This window comes from Struthio camelus, chromosome 5 (assembly GCF_040807025.1).
Source record: "Struthio camelus isolate bStrCam1 chromosome 5, bStrCam1.hap1, whole genome shotgun sequence".
NCBI lineage: Eukaryota > Metazoa > Chordata > Aves > Struthioniformes > Struthionidae > Struthio > Struthio camelus.
The window spans coordinates 5,510,307-5,536,080 of record NC_090946.1 but is presented as its reverse complement, the minus strand read 5'-3'; the positions used below and the strand labels follow the sequence as shown (position 1 = coordinate 5,536,080).

Here is a 25,774-nt window from a genome sequence, read left to right as displayed (position 1 = left end):
AAAGGGAGGAAGTTCTGTCTGGAGAGGGGGAGAAACTTGTTTCCTGTGGGGGTGCGGGAGCCCTGGAGCAGTTTTCCCAGAAAGGTTGTGTGAGTGTGTGTCCCTGCTTGGAGATATTGCAGCAGTGTGTGGAGAGGGTCGTGGGCAATGGGCTGGAGGTGGCGCTGCTTGAGCAGGGGGAGTTGGACTCGATGATCACCAGAGGTCATTGCCAACCTCATCTGTTCTGGGATTCTGTGATGCAGTGGCCAGCACCTGGCGCCACCCCAGCACTTTCCCTCCATCCCACATGCCAGAGCCCTCTGCCAGGGCAGGGGCGAGGGTGGCAAGCGCCTGCCCACAGTCGCTTCACAGCTGCTGGGCATCCTTCTCTCTCCCAGGGGAAGCTCACCTCCCACACGGGCACACTTTTCCCAGATGCAGCACAACCAACAGCCGCTGTGCCCAAGCGGGGGCACCTTCCCACTGCGTACAGACACCAGGGACCAGGCGCAGAGCAGCAATTGACTGAGGGCTCTCGCAGAAGAGCACTGGCCCTGGAGCCGAGCCTCCAAGCACTTGTGGGCTTTTAATCGCAAAGCGAGACAGTCCCAGGGGAAGTGTACAGAAACTCAGGTAGTGCTGAAGGGCTGCGTGGGAGGGAGGCTGGAGGCAGTTCCCCACCGTGCCCGCAGTCCTCGGCAGGCCCCAGCGGGCTGTACATTGAGCGGGTGATCCCCACCATGGCCAGGCTGTGTCTCCGCAGGGGCAGAGCCCTACTGTGTCGCACGTGTCCTCAGGGACTGCTGTGGGGCAGCCTTGCTGTCCTCAGAGAGACGTCCTGGGACTACCAATGCCAACGTCGTCGTAGCCCGTGTCACTGGGTGTTGAGGCCAGGGCGTCTGTGGCGGTTGCGGGCGGCTCTAGGGGGCTGAGGGAGGGCTGGCTCCCCACTGTGGACAGCAAGGCCAGTGCCTGGCAGGTGCTGCTTCGTGCCCCGGATGCCAGGCCCCGGCCAGGGCTTCCTCCATGCCCCTGTGCTGCCCATCTCCCCGGCAAAGTGCAGGGGAACCAGCTCTGCTGGCGGGACAGTACGGCCTCTGTCACGGCAGCGCTCCCCATGACATCTCCGATACCTCTTACCTCCCAGTGCCGCAGCCTCGCACACACCTCCGTCACTTGACCCCGGAGCAGCGGCCTCTCCTGGCTCCAGCACGGTGGAGGCATCATCGTACCCATCCGGGGGTTCGTGCCTGGTCAGGCCAGGGACATCTGCATCAGACAGCAGAGAGTGAAAGCGAGGCCAAGCCCGGGCTCCAGTGATGCCAGCCCCCATCGGCCAAGGTGCTGGGGATGCCCACGTTGGGGCCTGCTCTGTGAGGCCGCCAGCTCTCGGCTGGAGCCAGCAGCCCTGACACTCGGCCCCCAACTCCAAGAGGCGGCCCAGCAAAGGACCAAGGGGAGGTGCTGCCCTGCCCACCGCATGAGGTGTGTGCCGGTACCAGCTGCGGTGTGAGGGCTGCCCCTGTGGGTGCGTGGCAGCCTGGTCCTGCACCCCAGCCCTGTACCTGCGGCAGTCCCGGGGTTGCTGTCCTCCATGCTGTGCTGGGTGTAATAGGGCAGCTTGGTCCCTGAGCCCTGCGATGGTGAGGCTGGAGGATGGGGTGTTAGGGCAGGGTGTGTGGCCCCATGGCCTGGCCAGCAGCGGGGACAGGATGTCCTCTTGGCAGAGCGAGGACTGCCGCTGGCCAGGAGAGGCCCCCTTGCTGCAGCTCCCTCCCTGTGGCCAGCCCGTGGGCAGGCTCCCTGCCGGGCTGCTGAGCTGGTTGCGTGGGGGCCTCAACGCGCCACTGGCTGTCAGGCCCAGGGTGCACACACCTGAGCCACTGGGGACCTGCTGGTACTCGGGTGTCAGGGTGTAGTCGAGCTCCTCATAGACGGCCTCTGCCTCTGAGAGTGTATCTGCAGCTCTGCGGGGGCCTGGAAATGAAGGGCAGTGATAACCCGAGGCCGTGGGTGCAGCACGTGGGATGCTGGAGGTCACCAGCTCTCCCCGCGATAACCCTGTGGCCCAGCCCCATAGGGGTTTTGCCCTGTCGTCGGAGTGGCTGTGGTGCCCCTGCGTGGTGCCCATGTTGTGCCGGGTCCTGCCCTAGCTCTGCACTGGCCTTCTGGCCTGCGTTGCTGTGCCTGTCCCAGCCTGTGCAGCTGGGCCGGGCAGTGCCAGGAGACATAAGCAGCCCCCAGGCCTCTCTGGCTCTGCCGGGACCCCTCGTCCTGGTAGCTTCAGCCGCAGAGACCCCCGGTGGGACTCACCTGTGCGCCGAGCCATGGAGCGCCATGCCTGCACGGCGAGGGCCCCCAGGGCCAGGCACAGAAGGGTCCCCAGGACGATGCAGAGGACGGTGGTCAGTGGCATGGCCCCAGCAGGTGTTGGGGGGTTCCTGGGGGCACCTGTGAGGACATGGAAAGGCGGTGGAGGTGGAGGGAGGCCGTGGAGCCTCTGGCATGCTGCATTGTCCAGAGGAGGAGTGGATGCCTGGGGGGATGCAGGGGAGTGGCTGCTGGGACAGGGAGGCCAAGGAGGGCACCCTTTGGCCTGGGGTCAAGCCCTGTGTTGGGCGGAGGGGTGGCAGCAGGCCAGCAGCAGGCCTGTCCTTGCCAGAGGTGCTGGCCTTGCCCTGGGCTGCAGCGGCCAGAGCGGGAGGGTGCGTGGGGCCACGGTGCTGGCCTGGGCGGGCAGAGCTACCTGTGCAGGCTGCGCCGGCGGGGCAGGCGGTGGTGGGGGCTGGCGTGGGAGTCGCGCTGTTGGCTGGAGGCTGCCCGTGGCACGTGATGTGGGTGTCCCCGGGGGAGCGGCAGTGGTGCGGGTGCCAGGGGGCGGAGGGGCAGCGCCAGAGGGAGTCGGCCCCCTCGCCGCACTGCACCCAGGCCAGCCAGGCGGGGCCCCCGGCCTGGGGGGTTGCGGGGACGGCCGCCAGGCTGCCCCCGGCCCCGCAGCCCAGCTGCCGGCACACCACGGCGGCTGTGGCGCGGCTGGTGCCGTTGGCGCACACGCTGCCCCACGTCCCGTTGTAGAAGACCTGCAGGCGCCCGGCGCAGCCGCTGCCGCCCACCAGCCGCAGGGCTGTGAGCTCTGCAAGGGGCAAGCACGGAGGTGGCAGCTCAGCTGGCGTCGGGCACACAGCCCCGCCAGCCCGAGCGCTTCCCCCAGGCAGCGAGAGGGGCCCACGTCGGCGGGGCCGAGGCGCCGCGTTGCCCGCCGGCAGTGCCCAGGGTGTTGGGAGGTGGGCAGGGAGGCGAGTGGGGAGGGCTGGCCCCACGGCCGCTGCCAGAGTGCCGCTGGCGCCGGCCCCGGTGGAGGGCGGTGCTGACCTGAGCAGACGGCTGCTGCGCCGGCGCCCTGCTTGCACCCGCGCTGCCCCGGGGCCGGGGCCGGGGCCGGGGCCGGGGCCGGGGCCGGGCAGTGCCAGAGCGTGGCCTCGGCCCCGGAGCAGCCACCAGCGCCCAGCCACAGCGGCCCCGAGCCGCGGCCGTAGCGGGCCGAGGCGGGCGCTGCCAGGGCCTGGCCGCAGCCCAAGTGGCGGCAGACGACGGCGGCGTCGGACAGGTGCCACGAGTCCTGGCAGACGCTGCTCCAGGCGCCCCGGACGTAGAGCTCCACTCTGCCGGCGCAGCGGCCGGGGCCGCTCACCAGCCGTAGGCGCCGGCTGCCTGCAGCGGGAGACAGCCCGGCTTGGGGCAGCCCCTTTGGTGCGGGCGGTGCCCCAGGGCCCCGGGGCCCTTCCCGGCACACTCACCCGAGCAGACACGGCCGCTTGGTGGGCGCGGCCCGCCGGTGCAGCCGTGGCGGCCGTGGCGTTGCAGTGGGCCAGGCGAGCCTCCGTGCCTGCGCACCGGAGCCCGCTCAGCCCCACGCGGCTCGACGCTGGTCCCAGCAGCGGGGCGGCGTAGGCCTGCTCCACCGCGCCGCACCGCAGCTGCCGGCACACCACGGTGGCGCCGCTCGCGTCCCACCGCTCGGCCAGCACCGGGCCCCAGGCGTCGCCCAGGGCCATCTCCAGGCGCCCGTCGCAGCGGCTCTCCCCGTCCACCAGCCGCAGGGGTTCAGCGCCACCTGGTCCCTCCGAGAGGGCACATGTCCTGAGGGGGCTGCGGGGAGCGCTGGGGGCTGGGCCTGCCCGCAGGGCCCCGCCCGCCCCCGGCCCCGCCAGCCCAGAGGCGGCGTCGATGGCCGGCGAGCCCTCCGAGGGCTGCCAGCGGGGCCGGGGCGGTGGGGCAGAGCAGAGAGCGCCCGCCACATCCCTCCCTGGCGTGGCTGCAGCAGCACCGGGGCAGATGGCAGCACCGGGGGGGCCGCGGAGCCCCCGGCACGGAGGGGGACAGCCCGGCGCCACTGCCCTCCTCTAGGCGGGCTCCCTCCTGCTCTGCACCTGCCTCAGCCCTCCCCTTGGCCTGAAATGGCCGTGCTGCCCGAGACGCGCCCTGCGCCCCACAGCTCCTGGTGGCAGTGGCAACCCAGGGAGTGGGACCCCGCAGTGTTGGGGTGCCCGGTGCCCTGCCCGCCAGGAGGCCCTCGTGGCCGCTGCTGCCCGCCCCACACGCACCTGAGCACTGGACGGCGGCAGTGTGGCCTGGCGAGCAGGCGGGGATGCCCAGCGCCGTGGCAGGGCACTCTGCCAGGTGGGACTCGCTGCCGCTGCAGTGAAAGGTGTCGCGCCACACGGGGCCGGTGCCTGCCCCAAAAGACCCTCCGCGGGGCACAGAGGTGGCAAAGCCACAGCCAAGGTGGTGGCAGAGCACGTGGGCGTCGGGCTCGTCCCAGCCGGCGTCGCAGAGGGCACCCCAGGTGCCCTGCGCCTCCACCTCCACTCGCCCTGCGCACGCCGTGCTGCCGTTGGCCAGCCTGAAGCCTGTGTAGGCTGCGATGGAGAAAGGGCGCTGGAGGCGACGGGCCCCGGTGCCGAGCGCTGTCCCCATAGGACGGTGGGGGCATGCAGGCACGGCAGCCCTCTGCCTGCCCCGACCCCTCTGCCTGCCGGCACCCTGGGGGCTGCCACAAGGCAGCCCGCAGCCTCTCCGCCCATCCCTGCCCAGGACCACCCTGTGCCCACTTCCCATCTCCCCGCGCCCCCCATCTGCAGCCTCTGCCCCTCACCGCGTGCTCTTACGGGAGCAGATGACGCCGGCGTCGCTGGTGTGGTTGCAGCGCTGGCCGTGGGGCAGTCGTCGGGCGCAGGTGGACAGGAGGGATTCGTTGCCTGCACACTCAAAGCCCCCGTCCCAGATGGGCCCGGCTCCTGCCCCAAAGCGCGCCGCCCCGGTGACGGCCAGAGCTGCTCCGCACCCCTGCTCCTTGCAGATGATGTGGGCGGTGTTGAGGTCCACATGGCCCTCGCAGAGGGTGGCCCAGGCACGGCCCTGCCTCACCTCCACGCGGCCCGAGCAGGCGCCGTCCCCGCCGACCAGCCGCACAAATCCTGTCGGGGCAGAGAGCCTGGGGTCTCTTGGGGGGTCCCTCTAGATCCACTGGGAGGGTTGTGACGGGGCTGCCCAAGAGCCTTACTGCTGCCACCACTGGACCCAGGTGCAAGGCTGTACGGAGCCGCCACAGAGGTCTTACCTTGACAGACCACACCAACATCCCAGCCATGGGTGACATTGTACGGCCCCCATCCCGGGATTGTGCAGTCCCAGAGGGCAGACTCGTCACCACGACAGTCAGGCCGTACAAGATGAATTGGTCCAGACCCTTCCCCAAAGCGGGTCACGCCGGGGGCACTTTGGGCTGAGCCACAGCCCAGCTGCTGACACACCACCTCAGCGTCCTCCATGTCCCAGGCACCGTCTGCCACTGTTCCCCACTGGCCCCGCAGCTTCACCTCCAGCCTGCCCTCGCAGGGACCACCTCCGTTCACCAGCCTCAGCTCCATGGCATCTGCATCAGAGATGTGGGCAGGCAGGCCATGAGGGTGCTGTGCCCCGGTCCCACTCCCTCCCCCCATCTCTGCCTGGGGAGGCCCCAGAGGGGAGGCCCTTGGCAGAACCATGCCCTCTCCCAACCCGGCACAGCCAAGGGGCTGTATCCCAGCACAGTCACCCAATCCCACACCTGAGCACGTCACCCCAATGTCCGTGTCATGGTTGCAGTAGTGCTGGCCCCAGCCATAGTGTGGGCAGTTGTGGAGTGCTGGCTCAGTGCCACTGCAGAAGAAGGGTTGCAGCCAAATCCGGCCGGTCCCGGCCCCAAACGGCGTGTACGGGGAGGTCCTTGCCACAGTGCCACATCCCAGCTGCCTGCAGACCACGGAGGCCCCGTGGACATCCCAGGTGAAGTCGTAGCTGCACACAGCGCCACACTGGCCCTCGTGCTTCACCTCCACGCGGCCCTCGCAGCGGCTGCCTCCGTCCACCAGCCGCAGCTCCTCGGTGCCTGTGGGTGCCCATGCGGGACCAGAAAGGAGGGCACTGAGCTCCATTGTTGCACCCCGTGGGCCCATCACAACCTGCCCTGTCCACCTGTCCCAGGTGAGTGCATCCCACGGCTGTCCCTTGCTCTCCCAGTCTCCACTCCCTGCTCCAAGCCCGACCCTTGGCACGAGGGATAGCCGTGTGGGTGGAAAAGCCCTGGGCACTGCAGGACACCCACTTTGAAGAAAGGCAGGGCTGTATCTAGCCCTTCAACACCTGACGCCCAATGCAAGGGGGACAGGGCAGGGAATGTATCCCGCCACGTTTGCCCAGCATTCAGCTGCATCAGTAGAAGACCCATCCCCAGCACAGCCCAGGCTCTGTGAGCCCTCAAAGGCTGCCCTAGTGAGATGACTCCACCAGTCTCACGAGCAAGCCCACCTGAGCCAGGCACGCACATCCCTGTGGTGACCCAACTCAGCCCATGGTAGCCACCTGAGCCCCAGGGCTACCTCCCACTCTGGGCATGAGGGCAGGCGACCCCAGCCGCAGAGAACACGCAGGCACTCACCCCTGCACAGCTGCATGCACAGGAGCAGCCCCAGTGCCCTGGTGGGCAGCTGGCTGGTGGTGGCCATCCCGCTCGCCTCCTGCCCCGCAGAGCAGCCCCCAGCTCCTGCTTGCCTCCCGGGCCACCACGAGCCCCCTGCAGCGGGGAGGGCAATATATAGGCAGAGGCACAGGCCCCGCTGCCAGGGGAGCCAATCAACGCAGCAGGCACCTTTTGAGGCGTTATCAGGAGGGTTATCTCCCATCTGACGGAGCCCCAGCCTCCAATAACCTTCCCCATCCCCATACATGCCCATATATGCGGTTCGGCACCACTTCTGGCATCACGCACGCCTCACCAGTGGGTGGGCGCTTGCCCAGCCATCCTTGTGGGGATCCGGATGGGCTGAGCAGGGCTCCTCACCTTGGTGCCTGCAGCGGGTGCAGGGTGTGCGGGCCCTTCCACGGCTGTGCCCGCATGGGGCTGGGTCTGGCCCTGCTGTTCTGGGGATTCTGACAAGAGCCCTGCATCGACAGGGACCCTGCTCTGCTGGGGGACAGCATGTGCTGCAGGCTCCTTTGTGCTGTGGGTCCCCCCTCTGGCACCGGTGAGGGGGAAATCCTGAGGGACCTTGGCTCTGTGGCCCTCCACACAGGACACGCCCTGGGGCTGCCTCTAGGCTAGAAACTGCCTGTGCTGCTTGCAGGTGTGTGGCCTGCAACCCACGAGCCCCCGCAGGAGCCGTGCTCGCCCCACGCAGCACGGAGCCAGGAAGGAGGTGGCTCCCACCCCACTGCACACCAGCCCCCGCCTGGAAGTGGCTGTGGCAGCCCACTTACCGATGTGGGGCAGCGTGAGGTGGAGCCGCTGCGCTCCTGCCCCAGCACACGTGTCTGTGGGATCCTGTCATCAGGCAGCATCTTGCCAGTTGCTTCTGCTCAGCCAGCTGCATTTCTGACAGAGATAATGTTCTGCTTTTGCGTATGGGTACCTCTTTGGGGTGAGGCTGCGAGGGAGATGTCGAGCAAATTGAGAGCAAGCTGGGAGCTCTGGGGACAAAGGTGAGGGTCATGGGAGAGTGGTGGCAGTGCCCTTGACCGTGCGGGTGAAGGGGACTGCTGCAGCAGGTCTGGGGATAGCCTCTCCAGAGGGTGGTGTGGCTAAGGCAGACTGAGCTCCAGCGGAAAAGGGCCTGTAGAGGAGGAGGAAGTGAGGATGAGCTTTGCCAACACGGCCGCTCCTGGGCCGCTGCACTTTGGGAAAGGGCTGAGGCAGGAGAGGAGGGTTCAGTAGTGCATGAGGATGGAGCCAGCCAACAGAGGCAGCGAACAGACGCAGCAGTTTGCGCAGCAGTGTCTGGGCTCTGCCTTGGCCTTTTGTGGGCCTTGTTGGAAGTTGTGGAGGCTTTCTGGGGACCCCCGAGGAACTAGACAGTGCTTGCTGCTAGCAGGAAGGGAGTGCTAGGCAAGGACTCCTGCAGGGGGCCTTGACTGAACTTCTCCTGGGAAGTTCTAGCTAGGTGGGGCTGCTGCTAACAAGCTCTCTGGGCTGGCCTGGTCAGAGGGAGTTGGGGCTTTTGTTTCAGGTGGCTCCTGACTGGGTGGGTCAAGCACCCTTGTGAGTCACTGCTAGGCAGAGGCCTATATAAGAGCCAGGCCTAGGGCACAGCTCCCAGAGCACAGCCCCCAGAGGCAGTGAGCAGATGCAGCAGTTTGTGCAGCAGTTTGTGCAGAAGGGTGCCAGAAGGCAAAGGCACCTCTCTAGTTTGCACAGTGGTGTGTCCTTCCCCAGGCACGGTCATGACACGCTGCAGAGCATGTTCCCCAGTGGCTGCTGGAGGTGCTGCAACGGCTGTGTCTGAGGCTTCAACCCCGACAGACCCTCAGACAGCAGATGCAGCTCTGCAGGTGTCAGGCTGCAGGGAGTGCCTGGGGCCTCTCCGTGAGGCCTGGGCTGACAGTCAGCTCTCCTGCATGAGGTGTGCTGTGGTTGACCAGTTGCATTGCCAGATAAAGGAGTTACGGGAGGAAGTTAGTAGGCTGCGTAGCATCGGAGAGGATGAGCAGGAGATTGACAGGGTATTCTCGGAGACTGTGCAGCTCCAGGAGTTCCCCCCCCCCCCACCCCCAGTGCAGCGGAGTTGTCGGAGGGCTCTGTACCGTGTGTAAAGGTGCATCATATCGCTGTTGAAGAGGGCTGGAAGCTGGTGACCTCTCGTAAAAGCAGAAAGGCTCTTGCTCCTCCTCAAGACGTACCCTTGAAGAACAAGTTGAGCGCCCTCCAAGCTGAGGAGGAGCTGGGCATGGCTCCAAGGGAGGCAACTGGCCTGGCAGAGCCTGTGCCGTGCAGGAACCCCCGGAAGAAGCGGCGAGTGATTGTTGTGGGTGACTGCCTGCTGCAGGGGACAGAGGCACCTATCTGCCGACCTGACCTCTTGTCCAGAGAGGTTTGCTGCCTGCCAGGGGCTCGAAGAAGACACGTCATGGAAAGGCTGCCAAGGCTTGTCCGTGCATCGGACTACTACCCTCTGCTGCTCTGCCATGTGGGCGCTAACGACACAAAAGGCAAATTGGAAACCATCAAATGGGACTTCAGAGCTCTGGGAATGGTGGTGAAAGATCTCGGAGCCCAGGTCGTTTTCTCCTCAATCTTGCCTGTGAGAGGAAAGGATGGGAGGAGGAGTAGACGAGTTTTCCAAGTTAACAACTGGCTGCGCCGCTGGTGTTGGCAACAGGGCTTTGGTTTCTATGACCATGGGACCCTGTTTGAAGATCAACAGCTGATGGGGAGCGACGGGATCCACCTTACCAAGCGGGGCACGCGCGTCTTTGCCAACAAATTGGCCAGCCTGGTAAGGAGGGCTTTAAACTAGGCGAGATGGGGGAAGGGGAGTGGTATAGTGGCAGGGGAGTCAGTAAAACACCGCTCGAGTCAGGATGCCTCCAGCGGGTGCATACAGCCAGGGGAGACAGCATGGAACATGGCTATGGAGGATCTTCTTGCACCTCTCCTGGGAAGCCTGCGTGCTTGACTGGCTCTCTGAAACGCCTGTATACCAATGCATGCAGTATGGGGAATAAACAGGAAGAGTTAGAGATCTGTGTGCGGTTGCAGGACCATGATCTCATTGCAGTTACAGAGACATGGTGGGATAGTTCACGTGACTGGAATGCTGTCATGGGCGGCTCTGTGCTTTTTAGGCAAGACAGGCCAGGAAGGCGAGGTGGTGGAGTTGCCCTTTATGTGAGGGAGCAACTAGAATGTATGGCGCTCTGCCTGGGGTGGGGGGTGGATGAAGAGCAAGTTGCGAGCCTATGGGTAAGGCTTAAAGGGCAGGCTAGCATGGGTGACACTGCTGTGGGGGTTTACTACAGGCCACCTGATCAGGAGGAAGTTGTCGATGAGGCCTTCTACAGACAGCTGGCAGTAGCCTCACGATCACAGGCCCTAGTTCTCATGGGAGACTTCAAGCACCCTGACATCTGCTGGGAAGACAGCACAGCTAGGCACAAAGAGTCCAGGAGGTTCCTGCAGAGCATTGAGGAGAACTTCTTGACCCAGGTGGTGGAGATGCCAACAAGGAGAGGTGCAATGCTAGACCTTGTACTAACAAACCAAGAAGGTCTAGTTGGAGATGTGCAGGTTGGGGGCAGCCTTGGCTGCAGTGACCATGAGATGGTGGAGTTCAGGATCCTGTGAGGAGGGAGCAGGGCAATGAGTAGGATTGCGACGCTGGACTTGAGGAGAGCTAACTTTGGCCTCTTGAGGGACCTACTTAGGGGACTGTCATGGGGTAGGGCCCTAGAAGGACGAGGGGTCCAAGAAAGCTGGTTAATATTCAAGCATCACCTCCTCCAGACTCAAGATCGGTGCATCCCTCTGAGGAAGAAGTCGAGCAAAGCAGGCAGGAGACCAGCGTGGATGAGCAAGGACCTCCTGGCCAAACTCCAACAGAAGAAGGAAGTCTACAGAATGTGGCAAAGGGGACAGGCCACTTGGGAGGACTATAGGGACGTTGTCAGAGTGTGCAGGGATGCGAGAAGGAAGGCTAAGGCCCAGTTGGAATTAAATCTGGCAAGAGATGTCAAGGACAACAAGAAGGCCTTCTTCAAATACATCCATAGCAAAAGGAAGCCTAGGGAAAATGTGGGCCTGCCGCTGAATGGGGCGGGTGCCCTGGTGTCGAAGGCTAGAGAGAAGGCAGAGTTATTGAATGCTGCCTTTGCTTCAGTCTTTACTGCTAAGGCCAGTCCTCAGGAATTGCGGAGCCTGGGGACAAGAGGGGAAGTCTGGAGAAAAGAAGACCTTCCCTTGGTGGAGGAGGATGGGCTTAGAGCTCGTTTGTGCAAACTTGACATCCGCAAATCCATGGGCCCCAAAGGGATGCACCCACGAGTGCTGCGGGAGCTGGCGGATGTAATTGCTAGGCCACTCTCCATCATCTTGGCAAGGTCCTGGAGATCAGGAGAGGTGCCTGAGGACTGGAAGAAAGCCAGTGTCACGCCAGTCTTCCCAAAGGGCCAGGCCTGTCAGCCTCCCCTCCATCCCTGGAAAGGTGAAGGGACAGGTCATCCTGGAGGTCCTCACCAAGCATGTGGAGGACAAGAAGGTGATCAGGAGTAGTGAGCATGGATTCCGCAAAGGGAAATCATGCTTGAGCAATGTGCTAGGCTTGTCTGCTGGGATGAGTGTCTGGGGAGATGAGGGCAGAGCAGTGGCTGTTGTCTGCCTGGAGTTCAGCAAGGCTTTGGACGCTGCCTCCCATGACATCCTCGTGGGCAAGCTGAGGAAGTGTGGGTTGGAGGAGTGGCCAGTGAGGTGGCTTGAGAACTGGCTGGATGGCAGAGCTCGGAGGACTGTGGTCAGTGGCGCAGAGTCTAGTTGGAGGCCTGTAGAGAGCAGTGTCCCCCAGGGGTCAGTGCTGGCTCCAGTCTTGTTCAATGTCTTCATCGAGGAGCTGGCTGAAGGGACAGAGTGCACCCTCAGCAAGTTTGCTGATGATCCAAAGCTGGGGAGAGTGTCTGACCCACCAGAAGACTGTGCTGCCATGCAGAGGGACGTGGCCAGGCTGGAGAGTTGGGCGGAGAGGAACCTGCTGAAGTTCGACCCAGGCAAGTGCAGGGTGCTGCACCTCGGGAGGAATAAGCCCAGGCACCAGTAGAGGCTGGGGGTTGACCTGCTGGAAAGCAGGTGTGCAGAGAGGGAGCTGGGAGTGCTGGTGGACAACAAGTGAAGCATGAGGCAGCAATGTGGGCTTGTGGCCAAGAAGGCCAAGGGTATGCTGGGGTTGCATGAGGAAGAGTGTTGGCAGCAGGTGGAGGGAGGTGATCCTGCCCGTCTCCTCAGCCCTGAGGAGGCCTCAGCTGGAGTACTGTGTGCACTTCTGGGCTGCCCAGTGCAAGAGAGACATGGCACTAGTGGCGAGAGTGCAGGGGAGGGCTACAAAGAGGATGAGGGGACTGGAGCATGTGTCCTCTGCAGAAAGGCTGTGAGAGCTGGGCCTGTTGAGCCTGGAGAAGAGAAGACTGAGAGGGGATCTCATCAACGTGTGCAAGTATCTGAAGGGGGAGTGTGAAGAGGATGAGGCCAGTCTCTTCTCTGTGGTGCCCAGTGACAGGAGAAGAGGCAAGGGGCAGAAACTGAACCACAGGCAGTTGCATCTGAAGAAGAGGAAGAACCTTTTTTGCTGTGAGGGTGAGTGAGCACTGGCACAGGTTGCCCAGAGAGGTAGTGGAGTCTCCTTCCCTGGAGATCTTCAAAACCCGTCTGGATGTGATCCTGGGCAATATGGTCTAGAGGACCCTGCTTGAGCAGGGAGGTTGGAAGGGACCTCTGGAGATCATCTAGTCCAACCTCAACGATTCTGTGATTTTGTGATTCTGTGAGAGAGGCCTAAGGAGCTCCCTCACCACGTGTGCTCTGCACTGCTGTTTGTACTGTAAGCCAACAAGAAGCAAAGCCAGTTGCAAATGAAGCCAGATGTGGTAGGAGCTGCTCATCACTGGAACCACTCTTCCAGCACTGCAATGCCACACGACGTCAGTTTCCCAGCTTGGCTTTGCTTGGGAGAACTCGCCAAACGTGAAGAAGGGCTGGTGTGGAGGCAGCTTGAGGCAACCTGGGAGGAAGAAAGGGAGGTTGTGCAAGGAGGCAGGGGTGGGTCTTGGAAGGCCAAGGCCCGCTGGGAGTTTAATGTGGCGACGGATGTGAAGGACAACACGGAGGGCTTCTTAAAATAGCTGGGTGACAAAAGGAGGAGTAGGGAAACGGTGGGCCTGCTGGTGAACGGGGCAAGGGTGGTGGTGCCAGAGGAGACAGAAAAGGCAGAGATGCTGAGTGCGGCCTTTGGTGCAGTCTTTACTGGCAAGAGTGGTCTTTACCTCGGGACTCCCGGGTGCTGGAGAGCAGGGAGAAAGCCTGGTGAAAGGCAGACTTGGCCTTGCTGGAGGAGGATGGGCTTAGCGATCACGGAAGGTGCCTGAGGCCTGGAAGAAAGCAAATGTCGGACTGGAGTGAGTCTTCCCACCGGGCAAGAAGCGGGGTGCAGGGAACTGCAGGTCGGGCAACCTCACCTCGAGGCCTGGAAAGGTGATGGAGCAGCTCATCCTGGACACCATTTCCAAGCATTTGGCAGCTAAGAAAGTGATCCAGAGCAGTGAGCATGGAGTGAATGGGGGAGAAATCCTGCTTAAGCAACCGGAGAGCGTTCTGTGATGAGACGCCAGGCTGGGTAGATGAGGAGAGAGCAGTGGATGCTGTGTCCCTTGACTAGCGAAAGGCCTTGGACCCTGTCTCGCCTCACATCCTCATAGGGAAGCTGAGGAAGTGTGGGTGAGAGGAGCAGAGAGGGTGGTGTCTTGAAAGCTGGCTGTATGGCAGAGCTCAGAGGGTTGTGCAGAGCGGGACAGAGTTGAGGTGGATCAGCGTGTATCCCCTCGTGGTGTGCTCCAGGGGTGAAGAGTGGGTGCAGTATTGTTCAAGTTATTGCTCAGTGACTTGGAGGAAGGGAGAGAGGGCGCTGGCAGCAAGTTTGCTGATGAGCCAAAGGTGGGAGGAGTGGCTGCTAGGCCAGAGGGCAGAGGTCCATTCTGAGGGAGCTGGCCAGGCTGGAGCGATGGGCAGAGGGGAGCGTCTTGAAGTTGAGTGAAGGGAAGTGCAGAGGCCTGCAGCCCGGGAGGGACAACCCCCAGCACCGGTAGAGGCTGGGGGCTGAGGTGGTGGGAAGCAGGTGTGCAGAGAAGGAGCAGGGAGGCCTGGTGGAGAACAAGCTGACCCCAATGGCCAAGAAGGCCAACGGTGTGCAGGGCTGCATTAGAGTGTTGGCAGGAGGTCGAGGGAGGTGATCCTTGCCCTCAACTCATGCCTGGGGAGGCCCCACGTGCTCCTTAGCGGGTGCAGCATGGGGGTGCTGTGTGCAGTTCTGGTCTGGGGCTATTCAGCACGGAGAGCGGAAGACTGAGGGGGGATCTTATAGGTGGTTATGAATCTCATCAAGAGGATGGGGCCAGGCTCTTGTCAGAGGTGTCCACTGAGAGGACACGAGGCAATGGGCACAAACTGAAACAGAGGAAGTTTCATCTGGAGAGGAGGAAAAACTTGTTTGGTGTGAGGGTGCCAGAGCACTGACGAAGCAGGTTACCCCGCGAGGTTGTGGAGTGTCCCTGCTTGGAGTTATTGCAGCGGTGTGTGGAGAGGGTCGTGGGCAATGGGCTGGAGGTGACCGTGCTTGAGCAGGGGAGTTGGACTCGATGATCTCCAGAGGTCCCTGCCAACCTCAACCATTCTGTGATGCTGTGAAGACAAGGCCCAGTGCAGGGCAAAGTGAGTTGTGGCATGCTGTTGGCCCTGTAGAGATGCACTTACTCCTCAGCACAAGAGAAAAGGCTCTGGAAAGCCCTGGCCTCTCCAAGGCCTTCCAGGCCGTGCGGAGAGACAAAGGGCTTCTTTACCCTGAGTGGCATAGGCCTGGGGTGGGCAATGCCACTGCTGAGCTGCCAGATGCTGCTCCCTGCAAGTCCAGGGGGAGGTACAGAGTGGGGAGGGCAGAGGGAGACAGCGCCCGGGGCGCTTCAGCCCAGCCTGGACCTGCGTCCTACCTCCCACTCTACAGGGCCCCTTTCTCCACACTGACTGCAGCGGGGACATGGGACAATGACACTCCTGGTGTGTGTCTGGTGAATGAGCCATGACCCCAACCCCACACCCTCGTTTCTCTCCAACACAGTGCCTGGAAGGGCAGCCAGTGCAGCATCTGCGGTAATCGTGGGGGTGGCTTTGGGAGCCAAGGGGACCTTTGCTCATGCCTGGCTGTGCTGGCCAAGCTGTTCAGCCCAGCCATGACTTACAGGCCTCTCTGACCTCCTCTAAGTTCTGGCAGCAGCACCCAGGCAAGGGCAGGGCACTGGCCAGCACCTGGCGCCACCCCAGCACTTTCCCTCCATCCCACATGCCAGAGCCCTCTGCCAGGGCAGGTGCGAGGGTGGCAAGCGCCTGCCCACAGTCGCTTCACAGCTGCTGGGCATCCTTCTGTCTCCCAGGGGAAGCTCACCTCCCACGTGGGCACACTTTTCCCAGATGCAGCACAACCAACAGCCGCTGAGCCCACGCGGGGGCACTTTCCCACTGCGTACAGACACCAGGGACCAGGCGCAGAGCAGCAATTGACTGAGGGCTCTCGCAGAAGAGCACTGGCCCTGGAGCCGAGCCTCCAAGCACTTGTGGGCTTTTAATCGCAAAGCGAGACAGTCCCAGGGGAAGTGTACAGAAACTCAGGTAGTGCTGAAGGGCTGCGTGGGAGGGAGGCTGGAGGCAGTTCCCCACTGTGCCCGCAGTCCTCATCAGGCCCCAGTGGGCTATACATTGAGTGGGTGATCCCCACCATGGCCAGGCTGTGGCTCCGCAGGGGCAGAGCCCTACTGTGTCGCACGTGTCCTCAGGGACTGCTTTGGGGCAGCCTTGCTGTCCTCAGAGAGACGTCCTGGGACTACCAATGCCAACGTCATCGTAGCCCGTGTCACTGGGTGTTGAGGCCAGGGCGTCTGTGGCGGTTGCGGGCGGCTCTAGGGGGCTGAGGGAGGGCTGTCTCCCCGCTGTGGACAGCAAGGCCAGTGCCTGGCAGGTGCTGCTTCGTGCCCCGGATGCCAGGCCCCGGCCAGGGCTTCCTCCATGCCCCCGTGCTGCCCATCTCCCCGGCAAAGTGCAGGGGAACCAGCTCTGCTGGCGGGACAGTACGGCCTCTGTCACGGCAGCGCTGCCTGTGCCAGCTGTGATACCTCTTACCTCCCAGCACTGCAGCCTCGCACACACCTCCGTCACTTGACCCCGGAGCAGCGGCCTCTCCTGGCTCCAGCACGGTGGAGGCATCATCGTACCCATCCGGGGGTTCGTGCCTGGTCAGGCCAGGGACGTCTGCATCAGACAGCAGAGAGTGAAAGCGAGGCCAAGCCCGGGCTCCAGTGACGCCAGCCCCCACCGGCCACGGTGCCGGGGATGCCCACGTTGGGGCCTGCTCTGTGAGGCCGCCAGCTCTCAGCTGGAGCCAGCAGCCCTGACACTCGGCCCCCAACTCCAAGAGGCGGCCCAGCAAAGGACCAAGGGGAGGTGCTGCCCTGCCCACCGCATGAGGTGTGTGCCGGTACCAGCTGCGGTGTGAGGGCTGCCCCTGTGGGTGCGTGGCAGCCTGGTCCTGCACCCCAGCCCTGTACCTGCGGCAGTCCCGGGGTTGCTGTCCTCCATGCTGTGCTGGGTGTAATAGGGCAGCTTGGTCCCTGAGCCCTGCGATGGTGAGGCTGGAGGATGGGGTGTTAGGGCAGGGTGTGTGGCCCCATGGCCTGGCCAGCAGCGGGGACAGGATGTCCTCTTGGCAGAGCGAGGACTGCCGCTGGCCAGGAGAGGCCCCCTTGCTGCAGCTCCCTCCCTGTGGCCAGCACGTGGGCAGGCTCCCTGCCGGGCTGCTGAGCTGGTTGCGTGGGGGCCTCAACGCGCCACTGGCTGTTAGGCCCAGGGTGCACACACCTGAGCCACTGGGGACCTGCTGGTACTCGGGTGTCAGGGTGTAGTCGAGCTCCTCATAGACGGCCTCTGCCTCTGAGAGTGTATCTGCAGCTCTGCGGGGGCCTGGAAATGAAGGGCAGTGATAACCCGAGGCCGTGGGTGCAGCGCGTGGGATGCTGGAGGTCACCAGCTCTCCCCGCGATAACCCTGTGGCCCAGCCCCATAGGGGTTTTGCCCTGTCGTCGGAGTGGCTGCGGTGCCCCTGCGTGGTGCCCATGTTGTGCCGGGTCCTGCCCTAGCTCTGCACTGGCCTTCTGGCCTGCGCTGCTGTGCCTGTCCCCAGCCTGTGCAGCTGGGCCGGGCAGTGCCAGGAGACATAAGCAGCCCCCAGGCCTCTCTGGCTCTGCCGGGACCCCTCGTCCTGGTAGCTTCAGCCGCAGAGACCCCCGGTGGGACTCACCTGTGCGCTGAGACATGGAGCGCCATGCCTGCACGGCGAGGGCCCCCAGGGCCAGGCACAGAAAGGTCCCCAGGACGATGCAGAGGACGGTGGTCAGCGGCATGGCCCCAGCAGGTGTTGGGGGGTTCCTGGGGGCACCTGTGAGGACATGGAAAGGCGGTGGAGGTGGAGGGAGGCCGTGGAGCCTCTGGCATGCTGCATTGTCCAGAGGAGGAGTGGATGCCTGGGGGGATGCAGGGGAGTGGCTGCCGGGACAGGGAGGCCAAGGAGGGCACCCTTTGGCCTGGGGTCAAGCCCTGTGTTGGGCGGAGGGGTGGCAGCAGGCCAGCAGCAGGCCTGTCCTTGCCAGAGGTGCTGGCCTTGCCCTGGGCTGCAGCAGCCAGAGCGGGAGGGTGCGTGGGGCCACGGTGCTGGCCTGGGCGGGCAGAGCTACCTGTGCAGGCTGCGCCGGCGGGGCAGGCGGTGGTGGGGGCTGGCGTGGGAGTCGCGCTGTTGGCTGGAGGCTGCCCGTGGCACGTGATGTGGGTGTCCCCGGGGGAGCGGCAGTGGTGCAGGTGCCAGGGGGCGGAGGGGCAGCGCCAGAGGGAGTCGGCCCCCTCGCCGCACTGCACCCAGGCCAGCCAGGCGGGGCCCCCGGCCTGGGGGGTTGCGGGGACGGCCGCCAGGCTGCCCCCGGCCCCGCAGCCCAGCTGCCGGCACACCACGGCGGCTGTGGCGCGGCTGGTGCCGTTGGCGCACACGCTGCCCCACGTCCCGTTGTAGAAGACCTGCAGGCGCCCGGCGCAGCCGCTGCCGCCCACCAGCCGCAGGGCTGTGAGCTCTGCAAGGGGCAAGCACGGAGGTGGCAGCTCAGCTGGCGTCGGGCACACAGCCCCGCCAGCCCGAGCGCTTCCCCCAGGCAGCGAGAGGAGCCCACGTCGGCGGGGCCGAGGCGCCGCGTTGCCCGCCGGCAGTGCCCAGGGTGTTGGGAGGTGGGCAGGGAGGCGAGTGGGGAGGGCTGGCCCCACGGCCGCTGCCAGAGTGCCGCTGGCGCCGGCCCCGGTGGAGGGCGGTGCTGACCTGAGCAGACGGCTGCTGCGCCGGCGCCCTGCTTGCACCCGCGCTGCCCCGGGGCCGGGGCCGGGGCCGGGGCCGGGGCCGGGCAGTGCCAGAGCGTGGCCTCGGCCCCGGAGCAGCCACCAGCGCCCAGCCACAGCGGCCCCGAGCCGCGGCCGTAGCGGGCCGAGGCGGGCGCTGCCAGGGCCTGGCCGCAGCCCAAGTGGCGGCAGACGACGGCGGCGTCGGACAGGTGCCACGAGTCCTGGCAGACGCTGCTCCAGGCGCCCCGGACGTAGAGCTCCACTCTGCCGGCGCAGCGGCCGGGGCCGCTCACCAGCCGTAGGCGCCGGCTGCCTGCAGCGGGAGACAGCCCGGCTTGGGGCAGCCCCTTTGGTGCGGGCGGTGCCCCAGGGCCCCGGGGCCCTTCCCGGCACACTCACCCGAGCAGACAACGGCCGCTTGGTGGGCGCGGCCCGCCGGCGCAGCCGTGGCGGCCGTGGCGTTGCAGTGGGCCAGGCGAGCCTCCGTGCCTGCGCACCGGAGCCCGCTCAGCCCCACGCGGCTCGACGCTGGTCCCAGCAGCGGGGCGGCGTAGGCCTGCTCCGCCGCGCCGCACCGCAGCTGCCGGCACACCACGGTGGCGCCGCTCGCGTCCCACCGCTCGGCCAGCACCGGGCCCCAGGCGTCGCCCAGGGCCATCTCCAGGCGCCCGTCGCAGCGGCTCTCCCCGTCCACCAGCCGCAGGGGTTCAGCGCCACCTGGTCCCTCCGAGAGGGCACATGTCCTGAGGGGGCTGCGGGGAGCGCTGGGGGCTGGGCCTGCCCGCAGGGCCCCGCCCGCCCCCGGCCCCGCCAGCCCAGAGGCGGCGTCGATGGCCGGCGAGCCCTCCGAGGGCTGCCAGCGGGGCCGGGGCGGTGGGGCAGAGCAGAGAGCGCCCGCCACATCCCTCCCTGGCGTGGCTGCAGCAGCACCGGGGCAGATGGCAGCACCGGGGGGGCCGCGGAGCCCCCGGCACGGAGGGGGACAGCCCGGCGCCACTGCCCTCCTCTAGGCGGGCTCCCTCCTGCTCTGCACCTGCCTCAGCCCTCCCCTTGGCCTGAAATGGCCGTGCTGCCCGAGACGCGCCCTGCGCCCCACAGCTCCTGGTGGCAGTGGCAACCCGGGGAGTGGGACCCCGCAGTGTTGGGGTGCCCGGTGCCCTGCCCGCCAGGAGGCCCTCGTGGCCGCTGCTGCCCGCCCCACACGCACCTGAGCACTGGACGGCGGCAGTGTGGCCTGGCGAGCAGGCGGGGATGCCCAGCGCCGTGGCAGGGCACTCTGCCAGGTGGGACTCGCTGCCGCTGCAGTGAAAGGTGTCGCGCCACACGGGGCCGGTGCCTGCCCCAAAAGACCCTCCGCGGGGCACAGAGGTGGCAAAGCCACAGCCGAGGTGGTGGCAGAGCACGTGGGCGTCGGGCTCGTCCCAGCCGGCGTCGCAGAGGGCACCCCAGGTGCCCCGCGCCTCCACCTCCACTCGCCCTGCGCACGCCGTGCTGCCGTTGGCCAGCCTGAAGCCTGTGTAGGCTGCGATGGAGAAAGGGCGCTGGAGGCGACGGGCCCCGGTGCCGAGCGCTGTCCCCATAGGACGGTGGGGGCATGCAGGCACGGCAGCCCTCTGCCTGCCCCGACCCCTCTGCCTGCCGACACCCTGGGGGCTGCCACAAGGCAGCCCGCAGCCTCTCCGCCCATCCCTGCCCAGGACCACCCTGTGCCCACTTCCCATCTCCCCGCAGCCCCCATCTGCAGCCTCTGCCCCTCACCGCGTGCTCTTACGGGAGCAGACGACGCCGGCGTCGCTGGTGTGGTTGCAGCGCTGGCCGTGGGGCAGTCGTCGGGCGCAGGTGGACAGGAGGGATTCGTTGCCTGCACACTCGAAGCCCCCGTCCCAGATGGGCCCGGCTCCTGCCCCAAAGCGCGCCGCCCCGGTGACGGCCAGAGCTGCTCCGCACCCCAGCTCCTTGCAGATGACGTGGGCGGCGTTGAGGTCCACACGGCCCTCGCAGAGGGTGGCCCAGGCACGGCCCTGCCTCACCTCCACGCGGCCCGAGCAGGCGCCATCCCCGCCGACCAGCCGCACAAATCCTGTTGGGGCAGAGAGCCTGGGGTCTCTTGGGGATCCCTGGGATCCACTGGGAGGGTTGTGACGGGGCTGCCCAAGAGCCTTACTGCTGCCACCACTGGACCCAGGTGCAAGGCTGTACGGAGCCGCCACAGAGGTCTTACCTTGACAGACCACACCAACATCCCAGCCATGGGTGACATTGTACGGCCCCCATCCCGGGATTGTGCAGTCCCAGAGGGCAGACTCGTCACCACGACAGTCAGGCCGTACAAGATGAATTGGTCCAGACCCTTCCCCAAAGCGGGTCCAGTCATGGGCACTTTGGGCTGAGCCACAGCCCAGCTGCTGACACACCACCTCAGCGTCCTCCATGTCCCAGGCACCGTCTGCCACTGTTCCCCACTGGCCCCGCAGCTTCACCTCCAGCCTGCCCTCGCAGGGACCACCTCCGTTCACCAGCCTCAGCTCCACGGCATCTGCATCAGAGATGTGGGCAGGCAGGCCATGAGGGTGCTGTGCCCCGGTCCCACTCCCTCCCCCCATCTCTGCCTGGGGAGGCCCCAGAGGGGAGGCCCTTGGCAGAACCATGCCCTCTCCCAACCCGGCACAGCCAAGGGGCTGTATCCCAGCACAGTCACCCAATCCCACACCTGAGCACGTCACCCCAATGTCCGTGTCATGGTTGCAGTAGTGCTGGCCCCAGCCATAGTGGAAGCAGTTGTGGAGTGCTGGCTCAGTGCCACTGCAGAAGAAGGGTTGCAGCCAAATCCGGCCACTCCCGGCCCCAAACGGCGTGTACGGGGAGGTCCTTGCCACAGTGCCACATCCCAGCTGCCTGCAGACCACGGAGGCCCCGCGGACATCCCAGGTGAAGTCGTAGCTGCACACAGCGCCCCACTGGCCCTCGTGCTTCACCTCCACGCGGCCCTCGCAGCGGCTGCCTCCGTCCACCAGCCGCAGCTCCTCGGTGCCTGTGGGTGCCCATGTGGGACCAGAAAGGAGGGCACTGAGCTCCATTGTTGCACCCCGTGGGCCCATCACAACCTGCCCTGTCCACCTGTCCCAGGTGAGTGCATCCCATGGCTGTCCCTTGCTCTCCCAGTCTCCACTCCCTGCTCCAAGCCCGACCCTTGGCACGAGGGATAGCCGTGTGGGTGGAAAAGCCCTGGGCACTGCAGGACACCCACTTTGAAGAAAGGCAGGGCCATACCCAGCCCTTCAACACCTGACGCCCAATGCAAGGGGGACAGGGCAGGGAATGTATCCCGCCACGTTTGCCCAGCATTCAGCTGCATCAGTAGAAGACCCATCCCCAGCACAGCCCAGGCTCTGTGAGCCCTCAAAGGCTGCCCTAGTGAGATGACTCCACCAGTCTCACGAGCAAGCCCGCTTGAGCCAGGCACGCACATCCCTGTGGTGACCCAACTCAGCCCATGGTAGCCACCTGAGCCCCAGGGCTACCTCCCACTCTGGGCATGAGGGCAGGTGACCCCAGCCCCAGAGAACACGCAGGCACTCACCCCTGCACAGCTGCATGCACAGGAGCAGCCCCAGTGCCCTGGTGGGCAGCTGGCTGGTGGTGGCCATCCCGCTCGCCTCCTGCCCCGCAGAGCAGCCCCCAGCTCCTGCTTGCCTCCCGGGCCACCACGAGCCCCCTGCAGTGGGGAGGGCAATATATAGGCAGAGGTACAGGCCCCGCTGCCAGGGGAGCCAATCAACGCAGCAGGCACCTTTTGAGGCGTTATCAGGAGGGTTATCTCCCATCTGACGGAGCCCCAGCCTCCAATAACCTTCCCCATCCCCATACATGCCCATATATGCGGTTCGGCACCACTTCTGGCATCACGCACGCCTCACCAGTGGGTGGGCGCTTGCCCAGCCATCCTTGTGGGGATCCGGATGGGCTGAGCAGGGCTCCTCACCTTGGTGCCTGCAGCGGGTGCAGGGTGTGCGGGCCCTTCCACGGCTGTGCTTGCATGGGGCTGGGTCTGGCCCTGCTGTTCTGGGGATTCTGACAAGAGCCCTGCATCGACAGGGACCCTGCTCTGCTGGGGGACAGCATGTGCTGCAGGCTCCTTTGTGCTGTGGGTCCCCCCTCTGGCACCGGTGAGGGGGAAATCCTGAGGGACCTTGGCTCTGTGGCCCTCCACACAGGACAGGCCCTGGGGCTGCCTCTAGGCTAGAAACCGCCTGTGCTGCTTGCAGGTGTGTGGCCTGCAACCCACGAGCCCCCGCAGGAGCCGTGCTCGCCCCACGCAGCACGGAGCCAGGAAGGAGGTGGCTCCCACCCCACTGCACACCAGCCCCCGCCTGGAAGTGGCTGTGGCAGCCCACTTACCGATGTGGGGCAGCGTGAGGTGCAGCCACTGCGCTCCTGCCCCAGCACACGTGTCTGTGGGATCCTGTCATCAGGCAGCATCTTGCCAGTTGCTTCTGCTCAGCCAGCTGCATTTCTGACAGAGATAATGTTCTGCTTTTGCGTATGGGTACCTCTTTGGGGTGAGGCTGCGAGGGAGATGTCGAGCAAATTGAGAGCAAGCTGGGAGCTCTGGGGACAAAGGTGAGGGTCATGGGAGAGTGGTGGCAGTGCCCTTGACCGTGCGGGTGAAGGGGACTGCTGCAGCAGGTCTGGGGATAGCCTCTCCAGAGGGTGGTGTGGCTAAGGTGGACTGAGCTCCAGTGGAAAAGGGCCTGTAGAGGAGGAGGAAGTGAGGATGAGCTTTGCCAACACGGCCGCTCCTGGGCCGCTGCACTTTGGGAAAGGGCTGAGGCAGGAGAGGAGGGTTCAGTAGTGCATGAGGATGGAGCCAGCCAACAGAGGCAGCGAACAGACGCAGCAGTTTGCGCAGCAGTGTCTGGGCTCTGCCTTGGCCTTTTGTGGGCCTTGTTGGAAGTTGTGGAGGCTTTCTGGGGACCCCCGAGGAACTAGACAGTGCTTGCTGCTAGCAGGAAGGGAGTGCTAGGCAAGGACTCCTGCAGGGGGCCTTGACTGAACTTCTCCTGGGAAGTTCTAGCTAGGTGGGGCTGCTGCTAACAAGCTCTCTGGGCTGGCCTGGTCAGAGGGAGTTGGGGCTTTTGTTTCAGGTGGCTCCTGACTGGGTGGGTCAAGCACCCTTGTGAGTCACTGCTAGGCAGAGGCCTATATAAGAGCCAGGCCTAGGGCACAGCTCCCAGAGCACAGCCCCCAGAGGCAGTGAGCAGATGCAGCAGTTTGTGCAGCAGTTTGTGCAGAAGGGTGCCAGAAGGCAAAGGCACCTCTCTAGTTTGCACAGTGGTGTGTCCTTCCCCAGGCACGGTCATGACACGCTGCAGAGCATGTTCCCCAGTGGCTGCTGGAGGTGCTGCAACGGCTGTGTCTGAGGCTTCAACCCCGACAGACCCTCAGACAGCAGATGCAGCTCTGCAGGTGTCAGGCTGCAGGGAGTGCCTGGGGCCTCTCCGTGAGGCCTGGGCTGACAGTCAGCTCTCCTGCATGAGGTGTGCTGTGGTTGACCAGTTGCATTGCCAGATAAAGGAGTTACGGGAGGAAGTTAGTAGGCTGCGTAGCATCGGAGAGGATGAGCAGGAGATTGACAGGGTATTCTCGGAGACTGTGCAGCTCCAGGAGTTCCCCCCCCCCCCCACCCCCAGTGCAGCGGAGTTGTCGGAGGGCTCTGTACCGTGTGTAAAGGTGCATCATATCGCTGTTGAAGAGGGCTGGAAGCTGGTGACCTCTCGTAAAAGCAGAAAGGCTCTTGCTCCTCCTCAAGACGTACCCTTGAAGAACAAGTTGAGCGCCCTCCAAGCTGAGGAGGAGCTGGGCATGGCTCCAAGGGAGGCAACTGGCCTGGCAGAGCCTGTGCCGTGCAGGAACCCCCGGAAGAAGCGGCGAGTGATTGTTGTGGGTGACTGCCTGCTGCAGGGGACAGAGGCACCTATCTGCCGACCTGACCTCTTGTCCAGAGAGGTTTGCTGCCTGCCAGGGGCTCGAAGAAGACACGTCATGGAAAGGCTGCCAAGGCTTGTCCGTGCATCGGACTACTACCCTCTGCTGCTCTGCCATGTGGGCGCTAACGACACAAAAGGCAAATTGGAAACCATCAAATGGGACTTCAGAGCTCTGGGAATGGTGGTGAAAGATCTCGGAGCCCAGGTCGTTTTCTCCTCAATCTTGCCTGTGAGAGGAAAGGATGGGAGGAGGAGTAGACGAGTTTTCCAAGTTAACAACTGGCTGCGCCGCTGGTGTTGGCAACAGGGCTTTGGTTTCTATGACCATGGGACCCTGTTTGAAGATCAACAGCTGATGGGGAGCGACGGGATCCACCTTACCAAGCGGGGCACGCGCGTCTTTGCCAACAAATTGGCCAGCCTGGTAAGGAGGGCTTTAAACTAGGCGAGATGGGGGAAGGGGAGTGGTATAGTGGCAGGGGAGTCAGTAAAACACCGCTCGAGTCAGGATGCCTCCAGCGGGTGCATACAGCCAGGGGAGACAGCATGGAACATGGCTATGGAGGATCTTCTTGCACCTCTCCTGGGAAGCCTGCGTGCTTGACTGGCTCTCTGAAACGCCTGTATACCAATGCATGCAGTATGGGGAATAAACAGGAAGAGTTAGAGATCTGTGTGCGGTTGCAGGACCATGATCTCATTGCAGTTACAGAGACATGGTGGGATAGTTCACGTGACTGGAATGCTGTCATGGGCGGCTCTGTGCTTTTTAGGCAAGACAGGCCAGGAAGGCGAGGTGGTGGAGTTGCCCTTTATGTGAGGGAGCAACTAGAATGTATGGCGCTCTGCCTGGGGTGGGGGGTGGATGAAGAGCAAGTTGCGAGCCTATGGGTAAGGCTTAAAGGGCAGGCTAGCATGGGTGACACTGCTGTGGGGGTTTACTACAGGCCACCTGATCAGGAGGAAGTTGTCGATGAGGCCTTCTACAGACAGCTGGCAGTAGCCTCACGATCACAGGCCCTAGTTCTCATGGGAGACTTCAAGCACCCTGACATCTGCTGGGAAGACAGCACAGCTAGGCACAAAGAGTCCAGGAGGTTCCTGCAGAGCATTGAGGAGAACTTCTTGACCCAGGTGGTGGAGATGCCAACAAGGAGAGGTGCAATGCTAGACCTTGTACTAACAAACCAAGAAGGTCTAGTTGGAGATGTGCAGGTTGGGGGCAGCCTTGGCTGCAGTGACCATGAGATGGTGGAGTTCAGGATCCTGTGAGGAGGGAGCAGGGCAATGAGTAGGATTGCGATGCTGGACTTGA

General features: G+C 64.3%; 2 protein-coding genes across 2 annotated transcripts; both read right to left on the bottom strand.

The window, feature by feature from the left end:
- Nucleotides 1–549: 549 nt before the first annotated feature.
- On the bottom strand, nt 550–7,067 carry LOC138067340 (scavenger receptor cysteine-rich type 1 protein M130-like). Its single transcript, XM_068944088.1, has 13 exons — nt 6,962–7,067; nt 6,092–6,412; nt 5,603–5,917; nt 5,151–5,459; nt 4,587–4,901; nt 3,869–4,096; nt 3,355–3,693; nt 2,729–3,115; nt 2,296–2,433; nt 1,858–1,959; nt 1,548–1,631; nt 1,123–1,251; nt 550–932 (listed from the first exon to the last, which is right to left on the bottom strand). The coding sequence occupies exons 1-13, from the start codon at nt 7,026–7,028 to the stop codon at nt 808–810; spliced, it is 2,859 nt and encodes a 952-aa protein (XP_068800189.1). The 5' UTR covers nt 7,029–7,067; the 3' UTR covers nt 550–807.
- A 6,331-nt stretch (nt 7,068–13,398) lies between these two features.
- LOC138067339 (scavenger receptor cysteine-rich type 1 protein M130-like) lies at nt 13,399–22,165 on the bottom strand. The gene is made up of 14 exons (XM_068944087.1): nt 22,053–22,165; nt 21,183–21,503; nt 20,694–21,008; nt 20,244–20,552; nt 19,680–19,994; nt 18,872–19,189; nt 18,453–18,785; nt 17,827–18,213; nt 17,394–17,531; nt 16,955–17,056; nt 16,645–16,728; nt 16,220–16,348; nt 15,928–16,029; nt 13,399–13,574 (listed from the first exon to the last, which is right to left on the bottom strand). Exons 1-14 carry the CDS (start codon nt 22,117–22,119, stop codon nt 13,399–13,401), a joined length of 3,096 nt encoding a protein of 1,031 aa, XP_068800188.1. The 5' UTR covers nt 22,120–22,165.
- Between the last annotated feature and the right edge of the window lie 3,609 nt (nt 22,166–25,774).

Excerpts from the sequence above, each read along its gene's own strand:
- LOC138067339 (XM_068944087.1), bottom strand. The coding sequence starts at position 22,119 with ATGGCCACCACCAGCCAGCTGCCCACCAGGGCACTGGGGCTGCTCCTG. Across the intron at positions 16,729-16,954 it reads GCAGGTCCCCAGTGGCTCAG|CCTCACCATCGCAGGGCTCA; the intron begins GTGTGTGCACCC and ends CCCATCCTCCAG. Across the intron at positions 13,575-15,927 it reads CTACGATGACGTTGGCATTG|CTGCCAAATGCTTGGAAATG; the intron begins GTAGTCCCAGGA and ends TCACTTTCTTAG.
- LOC138067340 (XM_068944088.1), bottom strand. The coding sequence starts at position 7,028 with ATGGCCACCACCAGCCAGCTGCCCACCAGGGCACTGGGGCTGCTCCTG. Across the intron at positions 1,960-2,295 it reads CTCCATGGCTCGGCGCACAG|GCCCCCGCAGAGCTGCAGAT; the intron begins GTGAGTCCCACC and ends CTTCATTTCCAG. Across the intron at positions 1,252-1,547 it reads CAACCCCGGGACTGCCGCAG|ATGTCCCTGGCCTGACCAGG; the intron begins GTACAGGGCTGG and ends TGTCTGATGCAG.